The 21364-nt window shown below is 49.6% G+C and overlaps 8 protein-coding genes across 8 annotated transcripts; 5 read left to right on the top strand and 3 right to left on the bottom strand.

Moving 5' to 3' along the window:
- Positions 1-49: 49 nt before the first annotated feature.
- Positions 50-1439, top strand: N7473_007538 (uncharacterized protein; the record flags this gene model as incomplete). The annotated part of the gene is made up of 2 exons (XM_057153478.1): positions 50-506; positions 585-1439. 2 exons carry the CDS (start codon positions 50-52, stop codon positions 755-757), a joined length of 630 nt encoding a protein of 209 aa, XP_057007816.1. The 3' UTR covers positions 758-1439.
- Positions 1440-2262: 823 nt separating this feature from the next.
- Positions 2263-5093, top strand: N7473_007537 (uncharacterized protein; the record flags this gene model as incomplete). Its single annotated transcript, XM_057153477.1, has 2 exons — positions 2263-4689; positions 4749-5093. 2 exons carry the CDS (start codon positions 2263-2265, stop codon positions 5091-5093), a joined length of 2772 nt encoding a protein of 923 aa, XP_057007815.1.
- A 1444-nt stretch (positions 5094-6537) lies between these two features.
- On the top strand, positions 6538-7553 carry N7473_007536 (putative C6 finger domain protein; the record flags this gene model as incomplete). The annotated part of the gene is made up of 3 exons (XM_057153476.1): positions 6538-6969; positions 7037-7453; positions 7512-7553. 3 exons carry the CDS (start codon positions 6538-6540, stop codon positions 7551-7553), a joined length of 891 nt encoding a protein of 296 aa, XP_057007814.1.
- Positions 7554-12066: 4513 nt separating this feature from the next.
- slx4 lies at positions 12067-14676 on the bottom strand (the record flags this gene model as incomplete). The annotated part of the gene is made up of 1 exon (XM_057153475.1): positions 12067-14676. One exon carries the CDS (start codon positions 14674-14676, stop codon positions 12067-12069), a length of 2610 nt encoding a protein of 869 aa, XP_057007813.1.
- Positions 14677-15129: 453 nt separating this feature from the next.
- Positions 15130-16312, bottom strand: N7473_007534 (EKC/KEOPS complex subunit CGI121/TPRKB). The gene is made up of 3 exons (XM_057153474.1): positions 16126-16312; positions 15941-16063; positions 15130-15878 (listed from the first exon to the last, which is right to left on the bottom strand). Exons 1-3 carry the CDS (start codon positions 16282-16284, stop codon positions 15561-15563), a joined length of 600 nt encoding a protein of 199 aa, XP_057007812.1. The 5' UTR covers positions 16285-16312; the 3' UTR covers positions 15130-15560.
- A 162-nt stretch (positions 16313-16474) lies between these two features.
- Positions 16475-17852, top strand: N7473_007533 (Bax Inhibitor family protein). The gene is made up of 2 exons (XM_057153473.1): positions 16475-17037; positions 17106-17852. Exons 1-2 carry the CDS (start codon positions 16511-16513, stop codon positions 17587-17589), a joined length of 1011 nt encoding a protein of 336 aa, XP_057007811.1. The 5' UTR covers positions 16475-16510; the 3' UTR covers positions 17590-17852.
- Positions 17853-18341: 489 nt separating this feature from the next.
- N7473_007532 (RBM8 family RNA-binding protein) lies at positions 18342-18929 on the top strand (the record flags this gene model as incomplete). Its single annotated transcript, XM_057153472.1, has 2 exons — positions 18342-18587; positions 18714-18929. The coding sequence occupies 2 exons, from the start codon at positions 18342-18344 to the stop codon at positions 18927-18929; spliced, it is 462 nt and encodes a 153-aa protein (XP_057007810.1).
- A 955-nt stretch (positions 18930-19884) lies between these two features.
- N7473_007531 (uncharacterized protein) lies at positions 19885-20783 on the bottom strand. Its single transcript, XM_057153471.1, has 4 exons — positions 20554-20783; positions 20339-20404; positions 20215-20280; positions 19885-20143 (listed from the first exon to the last, which is right to left on the bottom strand). Exons 1-4 carry the CDS (start codon positions 20685-20687, stop codon positions 20104-20106), a joined length of 306 nt encoding a protein of 101 aa, XP_057007809.1. The 5' UTR covers positions 20688-20783; the 3' UTR covers positions 19885-20103.
- Between the last annotated feature and the right edge of the window lie 581 nt (positions 20784-21364).

Below are 21364 nucleotides of genomic sequence, written 5' to 3'. Positions count from 1 at the left end.
TCATACTCCACGTTCAAAGTGCTTCTGCTCTGGCACGCATCCCTCCAGGATGGATTCTCAGCAATCAAAGTCCGATTCCGCCAGGGAATCTTCCCTCCTGCTGAAGCTCCTCCACTGGCACAAGCTCTTCGAATCCGACACTCCTCCGCGACTGGGAATCGATGTCGACCGACGCATACCCTACGCTCTCATGTCAGCATTCACATCTGGCATGGCACTGGGATATCTCAATGGAAGCAAGAAGGCCGGTCTTGTATTCCGTGCCGAAAACGCCCATCGGTTCCCTACGACCTCGTCCGGATGGTTCCAGTACCACAAGACCAAGAACTACATCTCAGTGGTGGGCGGGGTGAAGGATGGGTTCAAGTTGGGATCGAAGCTGGGAGCAGGCGCACTTGCATTCTGTCTGTTTGAAGAGACGGTGGACTATGCGCGACATTATGAGCGGGACTTTTTGTCGACTGTTACAGCCGGATTGTCCTGCTCGGGAATCTACAGTTTACTGGGTAAGAGCCGAACGGAGGAATCATTTCTTGAAGCTCAATTACGAAGGCAAGACACTAACTAGACAATATTTGATTTAGCCCGCCACGACGTCTATACTGCCGCGCGAACTGCCAAGCTTGGGTTGAAAATGAGCTTGGTCTACGGGCTCTTGCAAGATGGCCTGGAAACCATGAAGGGCAATCGCCCGGCCTATATCGATTTCCTCATGGGCAATCGTCGGTCCAAGCGTACAAACGAGGGCTCAATCTGATGTGATTAGATCCTAATCACGTTTGGATTCATTTGCTTCCGATATCCGGATTTGGGCCGGCTGGCTTTGTCGGTTATCGTCTCCGAGATCCTCCAGAAGAGAAGGCTTCAAGAGTCCGTCATTTCGGAGGTGTCCCCACCGTTCTTCGGCATCGAATTGAAGTGTGATGGACTGTCACCCATATCAAGTAGGCATCTGTCGTATGAGCGGTGTGCACCTGCCCACTTTCAGTGTCTTCCCGACGGCCCAGACTGCCGAACTAGGACAAGGCATCCCCAACCAAGTCTCACATGGACATACGGGCATTCTGGAGCCACCGGATGGCACGGATAAAAATATTAAGCACTGGAGCTTCGGGAAGTAACCGATAAAACTCTTGCTTTGGTTGGCACTGGCTCCCATTCGGGAGATCAGTTTTACGGGAGCTAGTCTAGCACCTCGCTTTGTACTGTTTGATGTTTGACTTACATTTTGATACCCTGTTTTACTATTGTATATGAAAGCTCTCTATTCTCTTCCAATTTACTATCTGGTCCACTTGCCATTGATCATGACTTCTCACATGACCCTCGTTGCTGTAACTTTCCCAGGCACGTGATGATATGCGCCCAATCTTGCATTTGCAATAAAAAAAGGAAGTGGCCATGCCGGACGAGTCAGTAGAATATCGCGACCATTAAACTACTACAATTCGAGGAGAATTGTGGATAGAGTCTGTGGGCTGATTTGGCCACTACACTCCCATCGAGAAACCCGCATTGGGATCTGCAGGTGTATGACTGCGAAAGTCCTGAAACCCTTGTAACCTGCAATGAGAGATCAACATTACCCATCGAAAACTATTCAATGATTATGACCGGCTCTTTATCTCCCAACCCTAGTCGCCCTTCTTTCGTGAAAAATTCTCTTCCAGAATCGACTCCCGGACCAATAGATCATCGGCTTCTGCAGCCACCAAAAAAGAAAGAAAAAATGCGACGATCCGATTGATGATTTGACCGCTTTGTGCCGCCCCCACCAGCAATGCGAACATCCAGACGAAGGGGGGTTTTTGGTTGGCAGCCCGGACTTTCTTGATGAAGAAAATTGAAGCTTTGGGAGGTGAAATAGCAGAAAGTGGAGCTCAGTCTAAGGAGCTTTGGCGGGTTCTCCCATAGAGTTTCCGAAGGTTGCCAGAAGATCGGTGGAGCTCAACCGCATTTGACGTCGCTGAGTCGACTCCTTCCACCCCACCTTCACGCCTGAAGGAACTCTCTCCCCCGTGAGCTTTGACATCCTTCACATCCTTGGACCCCTCCAGCTCCCACTTCATCTTCGTCCTCTGCAGATGTCGCTCTGCTAGCGTTGCGAATCTACCCATTGGGTGTGGAAGAATGCCCACGGGAAGCTCGTCTCTGGTGCTGCTTTCGTCGACGTCATCGTTCTATTGATGCTACTAGGCCTATATACCGGGTCTCTCTTCGACAAAATTTTCCATCTGATCGTGCTATATCCTACTTGAGATCATGCGTCGCCATGGCAGGGCCAGCGGAGGCCCGACCAAGGCCGTCTCGCCCATGTCCGATACCGTGTCGCTCATCCACTCCTTCGATTCGGTCCTCAACCCCAACCGACCCGCGCGACCTTCGCCCTTAGCTTCCTCCCATATCAAGGCATTGCCGCTTGAACTGATCGATCGCCTGCGCTCGTTTCCCCTGTTCCAGGCCACGCCCGAAGCCTTCTTGATCGAGGTCGGTCAGCACTTGCGACCTCAGCTCCATGCCCCTAACGACTACATCTTGACCGAAGGCGACGATGCAAGGGCGATATACTGGTTGGTGCGGGGTGCCGTCTCGGTCACATCACGCGATGGCGAGAGCATTTATGCCGAGCTCAATCCGGGGGCGTTCTTCGGAGAAATCGGTGTGCTCATGGACCGGCCACGCACGGCGACGATCATCGCTCGTACACGATGCATGCTGGTCGTGCTCACAAAAGAAGATTTTCGCAACATTTTGCCGCGCTTCCCGGAAGTGGAGCGTGCAATTAGAGACGAAGCGCAAGAGCGCTTAATGATTTTGGAGAAGAAGAAAAAAGAAACATCGGCGCCTGTTCTGGACGAGCCGAGCCCCAGCCCAGTGCGGCGGGGTTCCAAGCGTTTGAGAGAAAGTTTTTCGAAAGACTTGGCTGTTGCTGAGGAAGACTTTACTGTCAACTCGATCCATAAGAAGCGAAAGTCACCCAGCCCGGGTCGTCGGGATTCCTCCAGTGCGCTGGCCAATGGGTTGGTCAATGTTCGTTTGCTGCTCAAAGAGCTTCCACTATTCAACGGGTTGCCGGCCGATATCCTCCACTTTTTGGGACTCAATGCCCAACCAAGCTCCTTCCCACCATTCACCGACATTATCAAACAACATTCTCAAGGCCGAGAGCTGTATTTCATTGTACGTGGTGAAGTTGAAGTTGTCACGGAAAGACATGGGCAGAGCCACGCGCATAATGGCCAACCAAATGGCCATAGTCGTCCGGAGGTCGAAATCAAGGCTAGGCTGAGGCAAGGCCAATATTTCGGAGAAGTGGTCAGCTTGTCGCTCGCTCCACGTAGAACAGCTACCGTTCGATCCGTTACGTCGGTGGAGTGCCTCATGCTGAGCGGAGACGTTCTGTCGAAGTTCTGGGAAATGTGTCCGCATGATATCCGCGAGCAAGTTGAGCGCACAGCACAAGAGAGACTTCAAGCCGCTGCAGATGGCGACGTGGTTATGACCGATGCAACGGATGAGCAGTCTCCCATGGGTGATCTTGATCTCGATGAGCGTGTCAAGATCACAGCTGCTCGAAGGCGTTCAATGCCCTTGCTGACCTTGACCGAGACCGAGCTAGACGGGCCACCTCAATCGTCACCAGTCGAGGATCAGGAGGAAGCCGTCTTGAGGCCTTCGGACCCCGACCCCTACCTCAGCCTTGGGTTAGACAAGGTTCGGCTTCGAAGTCGACGTGGCTCGTTGGCGCCATTAACTCCGGAAGAAATCACAGGCGAGCAACAGCGTCCATCTCCTACCGAATCTCGTTCTGTTGGCTCGTCATCAGACCTTGCTCTACCCGAGACCGTTAGTCTTTCGAAACCTCACCAAAAAGTGCGTCCACTCGGTGACGCTCAACACGGTATCTTCCCTGACAGCGTGCTGTTGAATATCTTTCAATTCATGGAGCTCCACGAACTTCTTCGGCTTCGTGGAGTTTCCTCCCACTGGTCCGAGATCTTGAACACATCGGATCAGATCGTTCGCGATTTGGACCTCAGCATATACAATCGCTGCGTAACGGATGATGTGCTTGTCAAAGTGATATGCCCATTTGTCGGTAATCGACCCCGGTCTGTCAACATCAACAATTGCTTCCATGTTACCGATGAGGGGTTCAATGCGCTAGTAAAAACATGCGCGCCCACGTCGACCACGTGGAGAATGAAGAGTGTCTGGGATGTAACAGCATCTGCTATCCTTGAGATGTCCAGTAAAGCTGTCGGCCTCGAAGAAGTGGAACTGAGCAATTGCCGAAAAGTGGGAGACACGCTTATGGCGCGAATAATTGGGTGGGTTGTTTCTGGGAACCAGAAGCCCGGCGAAGGTAAAACATCCTCCATCAAACCAACAATCCAAACGGCCGACAGCACAGTGTACGGCTGTCCTAAGCTGAAAAAGCTCACCCTGTCCTACTGCAAACATGTCACGGATCGGTCAATGCACCACATTGCCTCCCATGCTGCCTCTCGCATTGAAGAAATGGACTTGACACGTTGCACTACCATCACCGATCAAGGGTTTCAGTATTGGGGCAATGCACGATTCACCAACTTGCGCAGACTCTGTTTGGCAGATTGCACGTACCTGACGGACAATGCCATCGTTCATCTAACAAATGCCGCCAAGCAGCTGCAAGAGTTGGATCTGGTAGGCTCATCCCGTTCTCCCTGCACTATCGTCTTCAATTACTGATCAATACTTCCCAGTCTTTCTGCTGCGCGCTCTCTGATACGGCAACCGAAGTCCTTGCTCTTCAATGCTCCCAATTACTATACCTCAACATGTCATTCTGTGGCTCGGCCATCTCCGATCCGTCTCTACGCAGCATCGGTCTTCACCTCCTATCTCTCAAACACCTATCAGTGCGCGGTTGTGTCCGTGTCACTGGAGTGGGAGTAGAGGCTGTCGCCGAGGGTTGCCACCAGCTACAGTCTTTTGACGTAAGCCAGTGCAAAAATCTTATGCCATGGTTCGAAGACAACGGGCCCATGCGGTACCAACCACGGATCGACTTTGAGACTGTGGCTTCAAATGGACGGAATTTCAGGTGATCTGAGCTTTGGCCGTCGCTGAGATGAGAACTGCTGATCTCAATCGGCGTCTCCACCGTGGGCCCCCTTGGCCCAAGCTCTCTACCACAACTTGACGTTCGATATCATGATGATATACTACGGCTTGTATGCACCTTTCAGCTTCGTTATGGTTTCCGCGTGAGCTTACTCGCATCAGTCTCCAGCATTCTGTTTTCACAACCTTCAAACCACCAACAACAGCTTCTTATAACTGTGGGAGTTCAGGGGCTTTTCGGGAAATGTCATTATTTCGTTGTTTTTTTTTTGGCCCCGTATAGAATGGGCTTTCGAGGTGCGGGTTGACGCGTTTCAGGATTTGGGATTTGGGTCACAGATTTCTCTGGTTCTCGGGTTGGTCGAGCATGGCAGGAGTTTCTAAGACTGACAGCATCCTTTCGCGTGGTGAGGCTTTGATATTGAATAATGTTTGATGGTCTTTGACTGCTATTCTGTCTTTTTGGTTGCCATTTACTTACGTGATAATGTTTTACCCTCGTCCATGGTTTCTTTGGTTTCTGGCTGGGCTCGTCATGTCACTGTACTTTACCTATCTTGATACTATCTACTCAATGTCCATGTCTTCGAATACTTGATTTGACTCTGATGGGAAGCTTGTCCGCTTGATTTTTGCTGAAAGGATTGGGGTATAATCTATTCAGCTTCCCTTACATGCCCTTCTTTTGGGCTTGACCATTATTGCCTTTGTTCGGACCTGGGACAAGACACTTCTTATCAATGCCAGTTTCATTGTGGCCATTGAAAGGCTTTGTGTACAGAACCCTCATGAGACATGCAATATCACATAGAGGCATTCTTTTGGCCTAGGCTTTGAGAGTTTGAGCAATAGAGAAGCCTTTCTATGGTAGTAGCGCTCGATTATTCCATGTTATAGTCCTACAGTCCTTGTAATATCATTGTCTTGCCTTCGTAGGTGGTCTGACAATTTACAATCAGGGAGAACAAAAGAGCTCGAAAGACGCCTGACTATTATGCATTGGTATGTCGAGAAACGCCCTAGATGACCTAGATGAAGATCGATACAGCGAATTCTCTTGAATGGGTCATCATCAGAGAAATATCGGATTAACTGCTTGCGCTACCTTCACCAAGTCTGGTTTGCTTCCGACTTATAAAATCCCTCTTCCACCCTTGTCCCTTGTCTCTTCTCAGCTCTCAACTCTCATTTTCCCACCTTCCATCCTCATCCTCATCAAACCTTCCCACCTCTCAAAGAAAGTTACATTTCTCATCCACTTTCAATAACATCCAACCTCCAGGTAAGTATGAGGCCTTCCACGTCTGATATCTCAGCAGATACTAGTGCCTTCTGAGAGGTCGTCTTCCCATATTATCTATCAACTTTCTTCGAGCTAACATCAACGCCTCTCACATTTAGTCCTTATCCACTTCCCTGCTACGAAAAATGAGTGATCATAATCCTGCCCATGAAGACGAGAAAGAAACCGCACCCTGGGTCATGCATTTCGAAACCGAGAGCTACCCTCCCAACGACTCTGCAGAGCTTGGCCCAAGATTCTTCGAAGACATTATCGACTCCGTCGAGCCAAATACCCATCAAGTTGTCTTGTCTCCCAATTCCCCCACGCCTACCGCGACTCCTAGCACTGTCGAAAACACCGAGCCTACCCAAACCACCAGTAGTGCAACCCTGGTAAACGATGATGCCGAGTCTACACCAGCTTCAGGAATCATTAAACAAGAGGATGGGGAGAAATCACAGCGCGTTACGAAGAGACGCCGGAGTCGCAACTCACCGGAGCCGGACTACTCCCAGATCATCCTGGAGCTCAACAAGAAGCGCAAACGCACGGGACAAGCTTGTGACCGGTGCCGGGTACGTTGATCTACCTAGCGATTTGTTCATTCTCCATCCCGCTAACTACTACTCTGGATTCTTACAGGTGCGAAGATACAAGTGCGACCCAAACCGCAGGGGCTGTTTCAATTGCGGAGCCGCTGGCATGGTGTGCAAAGTGACCGACTGCGTCACTGGGGAAACTTACGTCCGTGGCGCTGCTGGCCGAATGGCGGCCGAGATCGAAGGGCTGAAAGCTCGAGTTGCGGACCTGGAGCGAGAGAACGAGGAGCTCCAACGCAACACCAAGCCTCGATTCAGCTTCGAGCACACTAGCCCAGGATTCCCGTCTTCCATAGCGATGCGTGCCCAGAATCACACACCTGTCACTTGGGAGCAGAGGATTTTCCTTCTGCAGCAAGAGAACAACAAGCTCCGACAGCAGACGGCCGTGCTCCGCGAGAACAATCAGACACTACTCAAGAAGGTCGAGGAGCAAGATTCCATGATCTCCATGAACGATGTACGTCCTATCTACCCTTTATCTGTTTCTTGAAGAATGGACTAACAGAACTTTATAGGATATGACCCTCTTCAATACCAAGTACAACTGGCCGCTCTAGGTAGATGCATCATCACCCTCCATCTTGAACACAGTCCGGCCCAGACTGGAGTCTACAGTTGATCGGCGTTCCCTTCCCCCATCCTGTTGAGATACCATGCCTTCTATTCAACCACTGTTTCTTTATGACCTTTTGAGCAAGCCAGTACTTGCGGTAGCCCGGGACAAGGATCAAAGGATCTTTTTGCAGGTGTTATCGTGGGTGGCTTCTACTCTTAGCGATGTTTCGAAGCTTTGGTACTGCTTGCGATGACCAAAGCCTCCCTTGTTCTTTGCGGACTAGGCTTGGGGAGCAAGGTGGATCTTTACCTGGTTTTATTAGCCGTTGGAGGCCCTCTTGAGGCTAAGCCTAGTTTTAGACAACAATCGAACTTCCTTATTAAAATACTGTTCATAGCACTTCAGTAGGGGATATTAGGTAGTTGGACACCTGGATATTTGGGCACTCTCTTAGTCTGTTCCAGGTTCGATGCTATCTCCAGTAGTTTCTACGAGAACCCGTCTTCTATGTAAGGGAGCCATTCTATGGTAGAGATTCTTGATGATATCCCCATCATAGCTCCATGCTTGTTGTAATATCCTTGTTTTGCTCTGATTCTAATTGATGGATACCCCCTTCTTTCCTTCTCATCTTCACAGCATCAATCTATTGACCGTCTTGGCAAGTTATGTGAGAACTTGGCTACTTTGAGGCCAGGGAGCTCCAACAATCTGAATCTCCCGGTTAATGTTCTCGTTAGACGAGATTTTCCAGCATTTTAATGGATGGTCAACGACTTGTGTAAATCAAAGAAGTGGCCCGGGAATACTGATATAATTCCTCCGGCCCCTAAAGGTCTTACCACTCTTTTACTTCCTGTGAGCCCACTATAGCCATTAACGTTATAGAGGTAACCTTTCACTCCGTTTACTGGCTATCTCAAGCTTATGATCAACTGTCACTTTTATGCTTCTTCTCCTCGTCTTCTTTTTCTCTCCATCTTTTCCGACTTCATGTTCTTCCGAAAAAATTGACCATTGCGATCTAGAGAGGTGGCTGCAGTCTTACACTTTATTCTGCGTTGTGTGTAGTGGACACCATCATCGAATTTAGAGTTGATACTGGCTAACTATAGCAATTGGTTTTACTTCTCTTAGTGTTACTATCTTACGATATTCTGGCGTTCTATCCCTTCTCCACTATATCGGGGTCAACCACGAACCGTGGGAGTTTTAAAATCTGGCTAACCACACATCAAATGCCAAACGGTTCTCTTGTGGCTTTTAGGCCTGCAGCATCTCCTTTTTCCTCCGCGTACTCTCTCGCTGCTCTCAGCCACTCTCTTGTCTCCTCCACTTGACATTTCTCATTTCCTAACCCTTCTGCTATCTCGCGCTTCCTCGCTTCTGGACTTTCTCTCTGGGTCAAGCAAGCACCCTCCATACCTTGGTCGTTTTCTGAGCTATATTTACAGTGAGTAACTAAAACCTTCCTCCTAATACGAGTGCTCTTGGTGCCAAAGCACCATAATCCTCATCCGCATCTCCCTTATTGGCAGAATTCTCCATCTCAAAACCGGCCGAGGATACCAAGTTTAGAGCGTCATCGCAGTACGAGTTGTTGATTACTCTGCTAACAACCACCTCTAGTGTGATTTTCTTTGGGGTTGACTACCACTCGGTCAAATTATTGCCCTGGAGCGAAGAACAGATAAGCCAGCAAGATACTGTTCTCCGAGACAACCATCAGATCCTATGGAAGCGAGTTGAGAATCAAGAAGCGATACTTCGCCTAACTGGCGTAAGTCCAACATCCCAGACTTTCACGAATAATATACTCACAGAACCTGATAGAATATGACATTATTAACCAGAAAGTACAATTGGGCATTTTAGGTAGGGAAACCACCTTCCCTTCTCGACTCAGCCCAGCTCAGCCTAGGTCAGAGTCGACAATATGGAGGTCTTCCTGTCTTCCATCAGTTTTGGTTTTGATGATTTCTACCTAACCATTGTTGCGTTGGCATCTTTTGAGCAGCCCCGTACCAATAGCGAACCGAGTTCTCTCACAGGCCCATCAAATGGCAACAAGGAATATCAACAACCCCATGAGAGCAGATCCTTCAGCGAGGTGGTTCATCAGCCGCCCAGTGTTCGAGTGCGAGTCTAGAGAATGGTCCTTTGTTGACTTCAAGCTGCATCGGAGACAGATCCTTCGTCTAAACCGTTTCAACAAACGCGCAATTCAGTCGACCCGGGTGTAAAATAGGTTTTCCGGCCTTGACCACCGACGACTATGGTCGACATCAGTACCAGGGAGTGTCAACGGTGATGATGGTGCCTAAGCGCTACACAAGAAGAGGTGCCGGATCTAGCAGTCCTGGGCGACTATTCTAACAAGTGTCATGCCATGATGAACTTAAGAGAATGTGGGAAGGTCTCTGGCTGCTTCAAGGTATGCGTTGCTTTGTTAGCTCCCTGAGCCCCTGAGCCCCTGTGTCTTTAACTCTTTCACCAATCCAGCAGTATCGCTAACAATCTTTTCTCTCCTACACCTATACAGCCATGAATAGATGAGCGTACATATCTTAGCTTTCGAAATGCAAAAGGCATGCCACGTGAGGCTCAGCAGCAGGAGAAGCTGCTCAATAATATCCTAATGTGAATATACACAATATCAAATGCGTTTGAGCTTCTTACAACGTGAACCAGAACACCGCTAGTAGTCCATCAGTGCCATGCACTGGCGCATTAAATCGGTCTTCTAGCTATAAAAATGAGCAAATCCTCTTAACAATCATGCCGAGACATGGGTCGTAGTGGTATCCCGAGTCCTTCTACGTTAACACTGACCAATTTATGACAATGTTCTGTTGCCGTGTTATTCTACGGCGTCTATCGTGTTCTATCACATGTCGCTCAAGTTGTTTGCTTATAATGACAAAGTGCGCAGCTCCTAGAACTCCAGGTGCCAACTGATTGCCACATCGTATCATTCGATATCAATATCCCTTGTACGGTACTTATGGTCTGTACGCCTGCGTGATTGTATACTCTCGTCTCCATACCAACTTAATCCAATGCGGTCCATACACGACGCGCTCATGCCTTGTTTATGATTTTTGTTTGCTATCCCGATGACTCACAATCGCGTGGTGCTGTCTTGGGAGGCAGCAGTCCTATAGGACCCCCGATTAAGAAGTGAAGCTATTCCGACCCGATTAGGAAGGCACGCTTTCCCCCCTCCCCCTCCTCAGGTATAAATACCTCCTCCGTCCCTCCCACCCCAGGATTTTTCTTCCTCCTTCAACTCCTCTCCTCCTCCCAACTTCCCACCCACCTGGCCTCCCACCTTGTGCCACTTTGTCAACTACTCCATCTCTCCATTGTCCTCTTTTTCTACACCGTCTCTCTCTGCATCGCCATCTCTCTCTGCGTCGCCACCATCTCTGATCTCTTCGTTCCTGATAATCTCTTTCATCCTTGATCATCTCTTTGGCCCTTCTTCTCTGGTCCTTCTCCGGCTCTTCTTGGTTTTCCTCGCTGGTCTTCCTCTGAAAACCTTCTCTCAGGTCCCTCCATCTCTGGACCTCGCTTCAGACCTTCTGTTAAGCGCTCCTTTCTAGTCTTTCTCTCAAGACTTCCCTCTCATCCCCTCTCTCATCCCCTCTGAACCTCGCTTTCGACATTCTCTTCAGTCCTCAAACGTTTCTAGACCTCCTCGCTGGTCTTCTTTCTGGTCCTTTCTCCAGTCCTTCCCTCGGGTCCCCACCTCCGGTTGTTTCCTGTGAACTTCATTTTTCGATCTTCCCTCTGGTCTCATTTCCTCTCAGGTCCTCCATTCTGACGAACATTTTCAGATTCTTTATTCAATGACAGCCAGATTCAGACTCAAACGGTCTTGAGGGACTTTGGGACCGCGGAAAATGGAGAGAAGCATCTGAAATGGCACTTGAACGCAGATCCAAACATGTTTGAGCGGGGTTTCACATTGTCATCATTTTTAATACGCTTCTCCAGACTCGACTCTTCGAGAGAATACCTGCCTAGCTTTCTTTTCCATCTTCATGACAAATCACAATGGTATATCACTTTCTTCGCCATCATTGTATCCTCCCCCCCTCCGGCTAAGTAGTCGTATTTTTTGACATGGTAGACGAGTATGGGATGACTCGGGTCTCCTTTGCTTTCCCCTAGGCGCACTCTGTTGGTAGAAAAAGAGGAGAAGGTTGCCTCGCCCAGTTATTTTGTTACCTTCTCCTCGCACTTTGGAAGTGCCGGGGACTTAATCTGTAATTGTCCCGTATATCCAATGCACTATAGCATTCTTAAAGTACTCTTCCACTATTTGAGGAGACACTGAGCCGTAAAGATCCTTAGGTTCCGCAGCTATTTCTTTGGATAATATTACTGGAGTAGAGTAATTTTCTATGCAGTAAATCCGAAATTTCGTAGACAATGGGTATTTCCTAACCGAAACCATAGAATACACCATCTGATCCCGAAAATGAAAATGAACAGAATAATAATGTACATCACCAACTTGCATTCTTCTTCCAACAGCAACAAATCCCCTTGCCCTCGCACCATTCCCGCACAGCCGCGGTACCAACCTCCCGGTCCTCGCCAATAAGGCCAAGTCCTTCGACATTCAACCATGATGTGAAGTCCTCGAGGACGATGGGGTCGTACATGAGGATCTTCTCATGCCAGCTTGGCCGACTTCGGCTGGTGGACATCGAAAGCTGGGGCTGCGCACGAACGGCCTTGGTGATCTGGATGGATATGTCTAGCTGGCTACCACGCTCGACGGATGGTGTTTTATCCACCTTGGTGGCAGTTGTGGATGACGTTGACTTTGTACTGCGTGAAGTCTTGAAGGCAGTTGCCTTGCGCTTGGTGGGTGTTTGTGGCCGATCCTTGGTCAGGATTTGCAAAACAGGGGCTCGGACTGATGTAGCGGTGTTGGAAAAGATCTCGGTATACCGCTTTTGTACCTGGCTCGGCGAGAGAAAGACCTCTTCCTCCGAATCTTGGATCTCTTCGATATGTATGTATGAGGATGGCGGAGGGTGTCCAACCTTGGAGGATCGTTGCTGGTTCTTTTTGGGAGTGGTCTTTGCCACAGTCTCCGTCCGCGTAGCAGGCTCCGTTGGCGTGGCCATTGATGCAGTCTTTTTAGGTTTCGTCTTTCCCTTGGTCTTGGGATTGGGGCTCGGAGGTTTTGTAGCAGGAGCAGTGGTTATATTATCGGCCTGTGCTGCTGAAGGGGGCTGGGAGGAGACACCAACACGTTGGTCAGCCTTGCCATGCTTCGATTCCCAGCACTTTTGAAGCAAGTCGATCATCTTCTTGCGTCCTTTAACAGACTTAAACCCATATGAAGCAACTTGCCTTGAGAGCTCCGCGTCTGTGAATCCATTGTACTGTGGCATTGGGGCCGGCTGCGAAACCTCAGCCGTGTGATGGCTTTTATTCGCTGCCGGCTGGGTATCAGGTACAGGCGGTGCAAGTACGGCGGGAGTTGGAGGGTTGGGCTCGGCTGGTTGTTGCAAAGCTTTTGTGGAAGATGAAGTCTCGTCCCGTGAATCACCAGGCTTTCCATACTCAAGATCCAACCACTCATCGTCGGAGACATCTAGTCTTGGGTGTCTTGTAGGCGCATCTTTCGGCTTGCTGACATGGGGCGCATCTGTTAGATCAACCTTCTCCACACTTCCCGCCTGAACCAAAGACCCTGCCGTGTCTCGACCTGCAACGCTCCATAGATTTCTTACGCCTGTGAATCGAGACATGGAACTTGATGTGGACTCGCTCCTTGCAGTTTGTTCAACGCCCGAAGTATAACCGGTTCCTCGTTCCCCAAATGCCAGGCTCTCTGACGCACGAATGGCCCGCTGCATTTCTCGTAAGGTCTCCGGAGAGTCGTCTCTTTCGAGCTGGCTGCAAGTACCAAAGACAACATCTTGTTGATCCAACACCTTGAAAGCTGCCTCTGGAGAAAGTACAATCAATTCCGGATCCTTATCGTTTGATCTGCTCTTGTTCCCCCGAGGCTTTGGTTTGGTGATGTATTGCGTGATATCGTCTGCTTGGGTATCTTCCTCTACATCATTCGATGTATACTGGGCTGTCATGCGAGCCGTCAGAGTTGTGAAGCGCTTCTGAGTTTTTGGTTTCCGCTTCGCTTGCCGGCCCGATGATGAGATTGACGATGGTGTATCTCCTTGAACAACAGAGTCTTCTTTCGAATTTCGGCCATGCAATGGGTTGCATTGAGGGTCCACGAGGTCGATCCTTCTTCGTTTTGTTGGTCCGCCCTCATTTGCACTAACTTCTCGGGAATCCGAACTCGACCCGGAGTAGTTGTAGTCCGTGAGAATACCACCGAATCTACTCTTTGCGCTCGGTTCATGGGTTTCATCAGAAGTGGTCCCATTATCCATTGTGGTGATCAGCTGCGGAGGTGTCTCTTTCGGTGGTGTCCAGTCCCTGCGTCTTCTCGTGGCCTCACCCAGTTGCAGAACCTCATCTTTTCCCAGAGCATTAGATGTCTTAGATGGTTTCGTTGACTCAGAAGGTTCTGTTGACTCGACAGGAGGATCTTGTACCGCTGCTGTCTTCTGTCCGGCCTTCGTAGTCTTGGCAGTCTTCGCTTGGGTATCGTTGCTCTTGCTCGCCTTGGTTACCTTGCCAGCTAGTTTCAGATTTCCCGTCTCTTTTTTCGCTTTCGGCTTCGCGCGACTTTTCTGGGACCCCGCAGTCTTCTTCACATCGTTCTTCTTGGGATCAAGGGTTTGGGGTTCTAGGTCGTCCAGGCCGTTCTGCGTTGGCTCCTTGGTAACCTTCTTCGCCTTCTGTCGCGTTTTACTTGGAGCATCCTTCTCTTTGTCATCCGAAGGGGCTGTCTTTTTGGTTGTGGAGCGTTTCTTCTTGGACGCGTCGTCCTTCCTTGCGGGCACGTCGAAGAATCGAGAGCGGGAGGGAGGGAGGAACAGCTCGGATGGCGATGGGAGAGGCTCGGTTGTCGCAACTTCTGGACATAACTCAGACTGTCTCTGCACGTTTTTGGCGAGTCTCGTGAGGATATGCGGCGAAGCACTCGGAGACGAGGACAAGATAATCACGTCCGCGGTGCTCGTCATTGTGGCAAGCGGCGCGTTTTGCAGCCGACTGGTTGTGTTTATGGCGTTTCACGCTAGATTTTCTCATAGTATGTCGTATTGGAAGAATTCCATCTCCTCGAATCAATATTTAACGACGGAGAACCCGCAAAGTGGGTGTCGAGTAGTTTCTGGAGGTCGCGACAAGGTCCGTTGGAAAGATGACGATCAGGGCTTGGCAAAGTTGCAGGATTGCCGTTTTGGGCCGAGGAAAACAGTCTGGCCCAGCAACGCATACCACTTGCAGTTTTTAAGATCACAATAAATTCTAAGAAAACATCCTCTACAGAACAATAGGATCAATGACTAGGCATTGAGAGCCTATCGTTTGAATCTGCACTATGAGTTTGAGCCTTTTTCAATGCCCCTGGCTTCGTGGACTTTTGGATATAGCCTCATCTTTGCCTTTGTAGTATATGTATGGTCACTACTCTTGGTTAAAAAAATATATTATCGTGGGCTCTCTCGAGTAAATTTCATCATCTCATTATGATTTTGTCATTGGACTATCATAGAGCTGATCCAAGTAGTAAGGTCGAGCTCCTTTAAGTGCATTCCATCCATGCTCATGTTCTTCCATGGACCCAGTCAAATCACATGATACCATCAGGTTATTGTACGGTGTGCTTTCATGAGGGTATCGCGGTGTTGGAAAGGACATCCACGAGGTTTGGCAATACCAGCGTACCAGTGTTTGGCCATGAGATACGACATTTGTGGACGATGGAGCAATATACGACGGGACTCACACCCTTGTATAAGTCAAAGACGCAACGTCAATTCACGACCGCCGCAGATACCTTCAGCTTCATACCAAGGTAGCCAGTATCAGGTTGATATCGTTAAATCATCTTTGATTGGCTCCATCATGATCCACGAAGGGCAATGGCTCCCAGCATTGAAAGCTCCAGCCGTCTTCTAGCCTCATCCTGGTGGGGCTGGCTAGCATCTGGCTTGGCTGCAGGAGAAGGCAAAGCACCAAGCTTGTATAGTTTCTTGATCTTGGTGATGTCGGAGATCTCTGACAAAGTCATGTCATCAAAAGGCACGGATGTTCCTTCGACGGAACTTTCCAGCTGCGCGGCAACGGAGTCATGGGTTATCTCCGGACTCACGGAGACTTTGACAATCAATAAGTCCTTAGTGGAGTCGGCAATGCCGAGCTTGCGGAAAGACTCAGCGATCTAAGCTAGTTAGCTTCGGTAGATTGTGGCGCAGATGCAGTTATAAGAGTGAGTCACCATACATTGTTGGTCGGGTTGAAGGAAAACACAATCTCCGAGTGCACATTGTGGGATTTAAGTCGATCATTCATGTAGTCATTCATTGCACGAAAGATGGCTGCCAATGCATGCGCCCTAGATAGCACCTGTATTTCTTGATCAGCACTCTATTATCACGTAACGTAAAATATAAATTGTAGGCTCTTACCAAGCTCGCATCGATGAAGGCATATTCAAACTCTGCGTTACCGGCTAGCAATTGTTGCCGCAGAAAGGCCGAGTTCTGGACATTGCGGTACAGCGCCACATGGACTGGCAGTGAGGCTGGCAGGTGGGGGATATTGATCGTCTCTAGCTTCAGCGCCATCTTCAAAAATAAAATCAGGTCCACGATCAGAGCATGACGTATCTCAAAAGTGCCGCCGTCTTGTCTCTGTGCCTCTCACCCCGCCAGTCACGTGCTGTTCTGGAACATTCGGACTTAAGAGCTGCCGACTCCCGGCGTGAGTAAGCGCCCTGATATCACCGGTCCAGCCGTTCGCATATAAACGTTTCATCGCCATCTCTTTCCTTCCCTCGACATCATCGTCGTCATGGCTTTCTTCCTTCGGCGCCCGTTCGCCGTATCGTCGGCCCTCACTCAAGCTCCAAAACTCTCGAATACTGCCCGCTTCATTCACAACTCTCCATTCAAGCCTTCTCAAGCTGCTAAGCCGTTCGGTGCCCAGCCTTCGTTCTTCACCAAGTCTCATCAGACCTTCCACAATGCCTTTCGCCGCAGCTACATGCAACAGACCTACAACGCTCAGGGTGGCAACTTCACCCAGAAGCTGCTGTACGGAGGTGCCATCGTCGGTGGTACCATCCTGGCCACCAACTTCATCTTCAACCGTGAGACCCGCGAGGATGGCGGCATGCCCGCTTACGAGCGGAGCTTCCTGAACGAGACTTTCATGCACACTGGACTTGGTATTGGTATTATCGCTATTGCTGCCCGCGCTCTGCATACCAGCGGCTGGTCTTACCGTCTTATGGCTATGAACCCATGGCTGGTCATGGGTGTTGGTCTCGTTGGCAGCATTGGCTCGATGTACGCCACCTTTGCTACTCCCCCGGATAAGTAAGTATTTAGACCACTCTCTTTCGCTCTTCATCGTTCAAAAATGGCAATGCTAACCATTTTGATAGCTACGTCTTGAAGTATGGCTGCTGGACTTTGTTCAACCTGACCCAGGCTGCGCTCCTCTCCCCACTGATGTTCATGCACCCCGCTATCCTCGCTCGCGCTGGTCTTTACACCGTCGGCATGATGGGTTCCATTGCTTTCGTTGGTGCTACCGCTAAGCAGGAGAAGTACCTGTACCTCGGCGGTCCCCTCCTCGCTGGTGTTGCCATCGTCGCTCTCTCTGGTCTTGCTCCCATGGTCCTTCCTGCCACTGCTGCCCGCACTCTGATGTGGTCTGAGCGCATCTGGCTATACGGTGGACTCGCTGTCTTCGGTGGCTTCACCCTCTATGATGTCCAGAAGATTCTGCACCACGCCCGCCTCGCTGAGCGTGGATATATGAAGCGTGACGTTGTCAACGAGAGTGTCAGCCTCGAGCTCGACTTCATCAACATCTTCATCCGCATGGTCCAGATCCTCGGCATGCGGAGCAACAACCGGAAGTAAATCTTTTATTTCCTATAGAGGGGAACATGTTTGATCTCCTCTCTTTCCTTTGATTCACTCGAAATCCTGTACACTTAACGACCCTTCTGCCTTTTCTTTCCTTTTGATTCCAAATCCTCATGCTTCTGAACACGAGGTGGCAATTCAGATAGTTTTGTCTCTCACCTACAATATCCGGGGAATAAATCTCCACTCCACAGTTTTTTGTTCCTAATTAGAACAACGTGCAAACCCACTACTTGGTATTTTTTTTTTAAAAAAAAAAAAAAATGAATAAGCTCATTCAATTCTAACTTTATCATCAAACGGAGATTTCCATTTATTTCCAGTGAGTAAGATCCTCTCGCTCCTGCCATGGGCCTCCAAATAGATGGTCTGTTGTAAGGAAGGCCAGCTCTATCCCTTTTGGTTTGTTCGTCCGCACAAGTTTGCAAGAACTGTAACACCCACCTGTCTAATTTCACAACATACTAATCCAAATAGAGAAGACAAAGACCCTCCAAAATTCAAGCATAAAACCCCAAGCCTATCATTTTTTATACTTTGTAGAAGATGGCCAGAACCCACTCATCGTAAAAGGCGGAGGAGCGGAGGAACGCTAACCGAAAGGGGCTCTCCAAAGCCAAAGCTTTTCCCAATATGCGCTCACCTGCACAGACGTCAGTCCGCACTCTCCTCCATTCCTCCCCACCAACGTGCCAACTCGATTTGAAAACCAGCGATTCTCTACATCTTCTCCATATCCAGCCAAAATGTCCAACGAAATGGAGGTTGACCTGCCCGTCGCCCAGGACGATAGCCCCGCGCAGGATGGCCGTGGTGTCGAACCTCGAACTCAGACTGGCGCTGTCGCCGTGCGCAGTATTGAAGGGTGGATTGTGATGGTGTCGAATATTCATGAGGAAGCCTCAGAAGAGGATATTACCGATATCTTTGCGGAGTATGGCGAGATCAAGAACTTCAGTTTGAACTTGGACCGGCGGACAGGCTATGTCAAGGTATGTCGTGCTCGTGCTTCCTCGAGGGCAGTTTCAGCGGCAGGCTTTTGACCTGTATCGCTGGATCTGGTCGCCGGATTTTTGATTGGTTCCAAAGAACCTCTCTCTAACAATTTTCCATGCTAGGGATACGCCTTGATCGAGTTCTCAACCCTCCCCGAAGCCTCTGAGGCCATCAAGAACCTGAACGGCTCCAAGCTCCTTGACCAGACACTCAGCGTTGACTACGCTTTCGTTCGCCCCCTCCATCGAGCAAGGGCAAGAACCAAGGCCAGAAAAACATCCGTGGCGCCGCCGCCCGCGGTCGCAGTCGCAGTCCAGAGCGCAGTCGCAGCCCCGTAGGCGACCGAGACTAAATTTGTCGATTGATTCCTGCACACAACACACTTTTGACAGGATACTCGACCTGTCTGTTGTTCCTCGATACCTGGACTGTTTATTTTGGTCATCTTCTTCCGCGGCAAACCGATTTCTACCGCCAATCTTCCGCACACACCTCCGAGTTCTTTTGACGGATCACGAAATCCCACGGATGTTTCTCGTTCTCGCCGGCTGTATCTTTCCCTCGTGCCAGTTAAAATCCAGCTTTCTATGAATGAAATGCAGTACATTCGCCGGGAGATATGCGCCGGCGTCATGATACATTGTTCTCTTGGGTATGGATGTCTTGATCTTCTATAGCTTATGCCTGGCGCGCGCTGACTGGTTCTTTAGAACTAAAGAATGCTCTCTACACTTTATGGTGACTTTGAAAAAGTCATTATGATCTCCTTCTTGGCATGGGGATTTTCCTTTGATAATATAAAGCTATAATTGCAATTTGAACAGTCCGTCAAGCGTGAGGGCTAAGATGACATCCCTTCCAGCGTCTTGGCTATCGTCGGAATGAGCTTTGTAGGAGTCGATGGTGCAAGAGTGCAAAGGCACAAGGCAAATTCCTGGATTGTGGGAGGTGATGACAGCCCAGATAGTGAATTCATGTAGTTCTCTTGTATCGGGTAATGACTGCAACACCTCGTGACATTATTAGTGCGTGATCTAGACCTTTGCAGATCTGCGTTAAGCACACCGTATTTGCAGACGTTTCGAGTCATAGTGGACTCGGTGATTTCTGTCGGTTACATAGATTCAAGGCATTACTGAAATACATCCTGCATGCCGATGATACGTCTACTTCGAGATTTCACCCGGTGGCTAGAGCACCAGCATCCACTAAAGCGGAAACCAATCTGGCATAACTCCATGATGCTGCAACCCTTTACTCCGACCATCATCAAATATTGAAAGAAAAAGATTGAATCGAGGAACTCCAGGTATGTATGTAATGCTATGGCTGCCTGTCATATCTAACAACATGCCGGTTGCACCGTCCACGGACGAATCCCAATCCTCGAATCACATATCCATGGCGTATCAAGCAGAGGGGAGATCATAATGGTATGGTACACGGCAATTGGAGGGTGGGCACTCTTCGCTGGGAATGGGGAAGGGCAGAAGCAATTTGCATGTAGTATATCTAGTTCTTGCCGCCGGATTGGTCCTTTGTCAACTTGTTACTAGATGGGAGTTAGTGCTGGAGATTCTCAAGCAGAGAGATTGTGTTGGGAAGATAAAGAGGGAAACATACATGTGACCCTCGAGCTCGTCGAGGTGGGCGCGCTGATCGTTGATCTTCTTGCGCAGCTGGGCCAGCCTATTACCGATTATGGTTAGTGATGGTCCAAGGATGGGAACTAGGTGGGTAAACCTACTTCTCGAGCTCCTTCTCACGGATGTAGAGAGCCTCCTGGGCGGCCTCACGCTTGGTGAAGGAGTCACTATTCGAACCATGTCAGCAATTGATGATGTCATAGAGCAAGGCAAGGCAGACACGCTGTGCACAGTTCCCATTCAAGGCTTTAGGGCACAGGTACAGCTGACAGCAGCATGGTAGATGATAGGTACACGAGAGGGGGAGATGACGAACCTCGCAGCAGAGCCTCCAGAGCGAGGGGCGCCAGTGTCACCTTCGCCCATTCGGGGCGCAGCAACAGAGAAGGACCGAGTCAGCAAAGCCCGGTTGGCAGCGACGGCAGGTCGGATGATAGTTTGGCGGAGCATTGTGCGTGGTAGTTTAGAGAGATGATTTGAGATTGGGGAGAAGGGAGGTTTAAAGCTTAAGAGGTACAAAGGACAGATCGAATGCGAGGGGAAGCTGACGAGGGAGTATGGCATGACGACAGGCGCCAAGACCACATCATGTGATCTACGTCGGGTCCGGGGATGAAGATGAACAGGATCCTGTTCTAGGTCAGGTGCTTCGGTGATTAGGTAAGGAGTATTATGTCAGCAAGGTCGAAATCTCTGCGATAAGTCGACGCGTTCTCATTCGACTTTGGATGGAGATCATGAGGAGGGGCTCGGGGATCATTTGGCACAGTAGTCGTTATTAGTTCCCTGGTGCTGATTACGAGAATTTGATGTGACTGTGCTCGGACAGCTCTGCGTCATCATGGGATAGCAGCCTATCCAAGTACTTAGTACTACACAGTCCCTACAGTATATACTGCAATAATAAATAGTGGGCTAGACTGGTCAAAGAGGGGGTTATTAACCAGCTAACAGAGACTCTGTGGATATGAGAGTGTTTCAAAGAAATAAGCCAGCTGGGCACTGTAGTAGTAGTTCTGCCTTCGAACCGGCGTCAAGAGCCCTTTCCACAGTGAGGCGCAAAGAAGGGGAAACGTTCCAGGGCGATTGGTGGGCGCGGGATAGGGGATGACGCTGGGCAGGCCCAC

Source organism: Penicillium subrubescens (assembly GCF_028828155.1).
Source record: "Penicillium subrubescens strain IBT 31985 chromosome Unknown utg000005l_segment0_segment0, whole genome shotgun sequence".
NCBI classification, from domain to species: domain Eukaryota; kingdom Fungi; phylum Ascomycota; class Eurotiomycetes; order Eurotiales; family Aspergillaceae; genus Penicillium; species Penicillium subrubescens.
The sequence above is the reverse complement of the archived record's forward strand: the minus strand, read 5'-3'. Positions and strand labels throughout refer to the sequence as shown.

What these genes read in the sequence shown, in the direction of transcription:
- N7473_007531 (XM_057153471.1), bottom strand. Translation starts at nt 20,687, where the DNA reads ATGCTCCGCCAAACTATCATCCGACCTGCCGTCGCTGCCAACCGGGCT. An exon ending in TCTGGAGGCTCTGCTGCGAG is followed by an intron (nt 20,405 to 20,553) that starts GTTCGTCATCTC and finishes TGGTTCGAATAG; the next exon opens with TGACTCCTTCACCAAGCGTG. An exon ending in GACGAGCTCGAGGGTCACAT is followed by an intron (nt 20,144 to 20,214) that starts GTATGTTTCCCT and finishes ACTCCCATCTAG; the next exon opens with TAACAAGTTGACAAAGGACC.
- N7473_007533 (XM_057153473.1), top strand. Translation starts at nt 16,511, where the DNA reads ATGGCTTTCTTCCTTCGGCGCCCGTTCGCCGTATCGTCGGCCCTCACT. An exon ending in TTTGCTACTCCCCCGGATAA is followed by an intron (nt 17,038 to 17,105) that starts GTAAGTATTTAG and finishes CCATTTTGATAG; the next exon opens with CTACGTCTTGAAGTATGGCT.
- N7473_007534 (XM_057153474.1), bottom strand. Translation starts at nt 16,284, where the DNA reads ATGGCGCTGAAGCTAGAGACGATCAATATCCCCCACCTGCCAGCCTCA. An exon ending in CCTTCATCGATGCGAGCTTG is followed by an intron (nt 16,064 to 16,125) that starts GTAAGAGCCTAC and finishes CAAGAAATACAG; the next exon opens with GTGCTATCTAGGGCGCATGC. An exon ending in CCTTCAACCCGACCAACAAT is followed by an intron (nt 15,879 to 15,940) that starts GTATGGTGACTC and finishes TAACTAGCTTAG; the next exon opens with ATCGCTGAGTCTTTCCGCAA.